The 6,542-nt window shown below is 30.1% G+C and overlaps 1 protein-coding gene across 1 annotated transcript; it reads left to right on the plus strand.

Annotated features, from left to right (window-relative positions):
• The first annotated feature begins 1,425 nt into the window (after window positions 1–1,425).
• LOC106765977 (probable transcription factor KAN2) lies at window positions 1,426–5,465 on the plus strand. Its single transcript, XM_014650740.2, has 6 exons — window positions 1,426–2,261; window positions 2,338–2,414; window positions 3,377–3,422; window positions 3,577–3,736; window positions 4,907–4,967; window positions 5,343–5,465. The coding sequence occupies exons 1-6, from the start codon at window positions 1,796–1,798 to the stop codon at window positions 5,463–5,465; spliced, it is 933 nt and encodes a 310-aa protein (XP_014506226.1). The 5' UTR covers window positions 1,426–1,795.
• Window positions 5,466–6,542: the final 1,077 nt, after the last annotated feature.

Below are 6,542 nucleotides of genomic sequence, written 5' to 3' on the forward strand. Positions count from 1 at the left end.
ACACATTCAGAAATATTTTTTTAAAATTCACAATAAACAACAATAATGCCAAGTTCGTATAATTACTTATAAATTTTCAATTGATGAAACAACCACATTTTTTTAGGACCAGATGAGTGGTAGGTTGGTCCTGAAATTTATGAGTTTAGGACAAAACAGTTTTTATCTTTAAATAGTTTAGTTTCTACGTAATTTGGATTTTTTTTTTTTTATATTTGTGTTTCTTTTAAAAGATAAATAAACAGTTTTAATGAATATACACAAAAAATTCGTTCATGAATTTATAAATATGCATAATACATTAATAAGGACTGATATAATCATACTTTCTTTTATTATGACATATTTTAATATAAAAACTAGAACAAAATAATAATTCCAATTTATTTTTATAAATAAAAATAAATAAGTTTTTTAGAATATATATTCTATTCTCTATATGTTTTTTCTTTTGAGATGTGTTCTTAAAATATATTACTAACATTTATGATATATTACTATTAGTGTATATTGAAAATATAGTAAAAAATAACATTACAAATGTTAGAAATGTAAGTATTAGTTTACGTTTCATATTGACAAAGATGAGAAAATTGAATATATATATATATATAAAGTAATTTTGAATATTTGAAGTTAAACTAATATCAATATTTTATGAATTATATTTAGGTTTAATGTCTCAATAGGTCGTTATTTTCGTCCAAAATTTTAAATAGTCTCTTTCTTTTTTAGCGTCTCAATTAGGTCCTTATTTTTGTTAATTTGATCCAAATAAGTCCTTTCCCTCAATTCCATTAAACCGGCGTCAGTTAGTGTGTGGCGTGGCCTGGTGACACTGACATGTGTCAAAAAAAAATGTGTGATATAGTTTTTTTAAATTTTAAAATTAAAGAATTAAATTAATATATTGGGGGAATTAAGAAAAGATGCTGAAATTAAAAAAAGAAAGGGTAAAGATGGAAAAGGAAAAACTTATTCTTTTGCTGAAACATTGAATTAGGAAAGCAAAATCAAAATTGGGGCAAATTTAATAAGGCTCGTGATTTAGTGCTGGTGTTTTGAGCAAACAGTGGATGCACGAGTGTTTCATCCAGAAAGTTGTTGCTGTTCAAGTGGATGCGGAATGGAAAATGAAATGAAGAATTCCCATTCAATTCGACTTGCAATGAGTGGCAAAATGAAGACCGTAATATCGTTCATTGTGATGTGTCACCCCTATGTTTGTGTGTAGAAAAAACAGTGATTAAAACAGCTCAAACTGTTAAGAACAAAGAAAAACAATTTTGAGGGTACCTTAAGTACAAGATAGTTTATTATCAAAAGTTGTTAATATATGTAGTTCTTATAAAAGAAGAATAAAAGTTAAAAACGTAATTCCATTTCCTTTTGTCACCCTTTTCTTCCTTTCTTACCCTACTACCCCACCCCACGTCCAGGGAACCTCTCTCTCTCTCTCCCTCAACTCAACTGTCATTTTCTCACATATACTTCACACGAAACAAACAACATTTCACTTCCCATATACCTTGTCACTTCCTCTCTCTCTCTCTGTTTACAGTTTCTCTTTCTAAATCTCAAATCTCTACTCTGCACTGCAACAAATCAAACACCTTTAGAATATCCATTTACTCACCTTTTTCTTGCACATCATCCTTCAAAATTTTCTTTGTTATGCACCAAAAGGAAATTGGGCTAGAAGAAGAAGAAGAAGAAGAGAAGAGAAAAGAAGAGAAATGAATATAGATATAGATAGATATAGATAGATATAGATAGAGAGTTTGTCCTTGAGAAGATGGAACTATTCCCAGTACAGCCAGATTTGTCCTTGAAAATTACCCCTCCAAACACCAAATCCACATCAAGTAATTGGAACAAGAGAACCAAAGAAGAGGAGATGGATTTGGGGTTTTGGAAGAGAGCTTTGGAATCAAAAACACTCAAAACAGACCTCTCCCTCTCTAATCCAAGGGTTTTTTCTTCTTCTTCTTCAAACACCAACACCCTTAACCCCAACCATTTCCATAACAACACTGCTAATACTATCCAACAAAACCATTTCTTTCACCACCAAGACCTACCCATAAGAGGAATCCCACTCTACCAAAACCCTCCTTTCTCATTTCCTCCCTCTTCTTCAACCCCTTTCCTTAACTCACGCTTCCCTCCCAAGCGTAACATCAGAGCTCCTCGGATGCGTTGGACCACTGCACTCCATGCTCGCTTCGTCCATGTCGTTCAACTTTTGGGTGGCCATGAAAGTAAGTAATCATGCTTAGCTTTTCCTTTCACTTTCTTTTTCTAACCACTGCATTTCCTTTCTAATTTCGGATATAGGGGCTACACCCAAATCAGTTCTTGAGCTAATGGATGTAAAGGATCTCACTTTAGCCCATGTTAAATCTCACTTGCAGGTAATCTCAAACTTGTATTATTAATTAATCCCCATTGTTAATCTTTGTATTATTCACTTTACTTAATTGACTTTTGTAAAAAAACCTACATTATATCTGTTGCAAATTCCAATGGTATCATTTACTATTTCATCTGTTGCCTCTGCTTCTGCAAGCTACTAATAAACAGCTTTTTCCTTGGAAGAATGAACCATCCATGTTGAGAGAGAGACTGAGAGAGAGGTTTCTATAAACGAGTAAGACAAAACCCTGCAATTCAAAATGAGTCTCAGCGAATCCGAGACTTCAGTCCATAGCTATAAACAAACATATATTAGTATTATTATTATATAAACTTCCAAAGAAAATGGGGAAAAAATAATAGCAAGTACAAAACACCATCATTTCTCAATGATCCCTTCCTCAGTTATGTTTTTTAACCACACCACTTCTAACCATGGTTAGTCACATGCTTCCATGCATTCACATCTACCTCAACTCACTGTCCTCAACACAGCTATTTTATTTTAAAAATAAGATTTCTCACAGATAAAAGTCACGAGATTAATCTTTTCCAAAAGTAAAATACTCCTTTCCTTTCAGCTATTGCTTTATTTCTATAATCTGAAATAAAATTTATGTATGCTTAAACACGTATCAATCCTTTGTAGTTTTCAATGCTTCTATATATATATGTAATAGAACTTTAAAGGGTACTGCATAATTGATTGATTAGTAAAACAAGTTTGATATTATTCTCACACAGGTTTTCATTGTTATTCTTTCTTTCTTCTTATCATACACTTACCTTCTTATACAATTAAATAAACATGACTCCCTGTTGTATACCTTTTTTTTTTATATATTTTCTATTTTAAAATATTAATTAATGCAAAAACATTTCCTAAACATGCATGCATGTTCTAAATAAATTGCATAATGTAGCTTCTTTCCTGCGCTAATTATTCACAAATTCAAATCAGATGTACCGAACAGTGAAAACTACTGATAGAGCTGCGGCATCATCGGGTAAGTACTATATATATATATATATATTGAACTTGTGTTTAGTTTGAAAAAAAATATACTAGTATTTTACTATTTTTGGTAACCTTGTTCTTCATAATTTTTTCTCTCACTCTTTTTTCGTTTTCTTGTTTAAACTTGAATTAATTATAATTAGGGCAATCTGATACTTATGATAATGGGTGTTCTGGAGATACTTCTGAAGACTTGGTGTTTGATAGAAACTCTCCAAGGAGGTCTGATCTATCTATTAGGCAGGCAAGAACAAGTGTTAATCAAGATATTGGAAATGGTAGCCTTTGGAACAACTCTTCAAGGTAATGGAGTTATGCTAATGAGATACTTAGTTAGAAAGTTCTATATAACTATAAGCCTTCTTTGAGAACTTTTTCTTGTCAACTTTATCCTTTTAGATTGAGATTTTGCTGTTGCAAAATGCATCGTTTTCACTTGCAAATATGCAATCGACAATGTAATTGCAAATTTATATATAAAATAGTGTACCTTTTTCTTTAGCAAATGTACGAGAAGGATCAATCGTCGTATATGCAATATGCAAATAGACGGTTTTTGAATTCAAAATACATGAACAGGTCAAAATTTCAAGTTGTATAAAACCAAGATATTACGTCTGAAATTGTGAATAACTTAATCACTAAAAATGTGTCTGTTTCTTCACTTAAATTGAATGTCAATCCATAATTTTTTTTTTCACTGCGTGTTTAAATGCTCATCTATATATTAGTATATAGGAGGTGGTTTTTTTAGTTATGTAAGTTAAAAATCATCAAAATTAATAAAAAATTATGATCAGTAAACTCATACCTAATACAGTTTTGAACTTATAATAAATATCTGATTTCTTTTTTCTAAAGTGTTTTTGTGAAAAAGTTTTTCCTAACATACTCATAATTTATTACTACCTATTCCTTTTAAAAAAATTACAAATAACACGTTATTGTGAAGCAAAATATAAAAAAAATAAAAAAATTAGTGGGGTCTTTTATTATGATCATGACAAAAATTTGAAGTAATATATTTTGGTTGTTTGAATCGTTATATATTTAATTGTAGTGTATCATTAAATAATGGTAATGTAATAAGCGGAATTCATGCATCATGCACGTCTTATTGAGACGAGAATCTCTCCCCATTGATAGAGAAAAGGTGTAAATGATGATGTGAGTTTGCTTTGTTGTATCTGTTCTGAAACCATGATGGGGTAATAATACACTCTCTCTGCAAGCAAGTGGGTGAAAAAGGAAGTAAAAGAATGACATTCAAAGACATTAGATTTTGATGATTGCATAAATCCACCTCAGAAAGAGAGATATCTCTTTCCTTATGATTTGGTGGGGTCCTACAACTAGGAAACTTAGTCTTAAAGCCAATCCATAGCTACAAATCAAAGGGTAAAAGATTGCTTTCTTTCTTCACAATGCCTTTCAGTAATGGCAAATATTCTTTCCATCTCTTTCTTGTAGCAGGCAAGCCTTGTTGCATGGCAAGCCAAACCTTCATTCCATTCTCAACCTGCCTTCTGTTGAGGTTTGTATAATCTTACTCAACACCCCTTTATCATTTTCATTTAGCCTTGTACATTATTATGGAGACAATCAAAGGAATAATTAGACACTTTTCAAAAAGTTGCTTTCTTGCTCACAAATTCAACCTATCTTTTTCATAGATGCTAATTACAAGGCTAAATTGATATTTGTGTTGTTTTAAGCTTTATTTAAAAACATTACAGAAATTTAAATCTACCCAACTTGGCTCAGATAAAGGGTTGCATAGTTTGTGTATTTGTAAAATAATAAATAATTGGAATCTAGCACATGAAACATGCAAATTCTAAGTGACCAAGTGAACCCTAGTTCATGTTGTTCTGTAATTCTTATCTTCATTTTCTTTGGTTTATTTAAGGGAATGGATCCAAAGGTCCAAAGCAATGAAATATCAGATGGAAACTCATCCTCAGACATTGCAGAATCAAATGGCAAGAAGCCAAATTTGGATTTGGAGTTCACCTTAGGTCGATCACTTTGAGATCACTGTGGTGAATAATGCTATTCGTTTTGAAATATATATATATATATATATATATATATATATATATATATATATATATATATATATATATATATCTGTGTAGAACCCTAAGTGGTATAGATATAGCAGGAATAAGAATCAGGTACCCGGAAAGAAAATCAGAGAAAAAGAAAGCTGAAAAGAATAGAAAAGAAAGGATTAAAAAAAGAAAAAGTAGCTAAAGAAAGACAAGGAGACAAGAAAGACAGAAAGAAAGCAACAAAGAAGAGGCTGGGAAAGAAAAGCATGTTCTTCCAATCAAAGCTCTTTGTGATATTCANATATATATATATATATATATATATATATATATATATATATTATATCAGCATATATTAATTTCTCAGTAAGTATATTAATTCTAATTTATTATTGTATATTTGGAATCTGACAAACGAATGTGCAGAAAAAGAGAGCTTTAGATATCTTAAAGTATGAAACAGGACTTTACATTATGAATATTTTAATATGGAGTTGGATTCCTAACGTTGAATCTGGGCACAGTCAGCAAGAAAATATGAACATAGGGAAATGGTTAAAAAATTGGAATAAAGTGATAAAAAGAAGAAAACAGACAATAATAAGGTGAGATCTTATAAAAGAAAAATATTCTTTCTTTCCTAGGAAATTGCAAATCATGGCAAAATCATTTCGTTTCTGTACCTAAAATGCTGTACAAAAACTATCTTCATAGAAAAAAAAAAATAAAAGTGATGAAAATATGATATAGAAAAAGAGTGGATAAATTTTCATTTTTCAGTTATTTTTTTTTATATTTTTATTTTTCTTCATCTACGTATTTCAAATTATTTATTTACTTTACTATTATAAATTAAAAAATGTTTCAACTACTAAATTTTTCAATACTCATCCATACACAAACATCTCATACATAACTTTTGTATTTATTAAAATAAGAGAAATTAAAAGACAAAATAATGTATACAAAATGTGTGTAAAAATTTATTCAGTATCAAAATAATAGTATCCTTAATTCAAGGACTGAAAGCAAGTAATGAAAGCGAAGAGTAGTTA

This window comes from Vigna radiata, chromosome 7 (genome assembly GCF_000741045.1).
Source record: "Vigna radiata var. radiata cultivar VC1973A chromosome 7, Vradiata_ver6, whole genome shotgun sequence".
NCBI classification, from domain to species: Eukaryota; Viridiplantae; Streptophyta; class Magnoliopsida; order Fabales; family Fabaceae; genus Vigna; species Vigna radiata.

Coding starts and splice junctions, on each gene's coding strand:
- LOC106765977 (XM_014650740.2), top strand. CDS start 1,796: ATGGAACTATTCCCAGTACAGCCAGATTTGTCCTTGAAAATTACCCCT. Junction 2,415..3,376: donor ATGTTAAATCTCACTTGCAG/GTAATCTCAAAC, acceptor AATTCAAATCAG/ATGTACCGAACAGTGAAAAC. Junction 3,423..3,576: donor TAGAGCTGCGGCATCATCGG/GTAAGTACTATA, acceptor AATTATAATTAG/GGCAATCTGATACTTATGAT.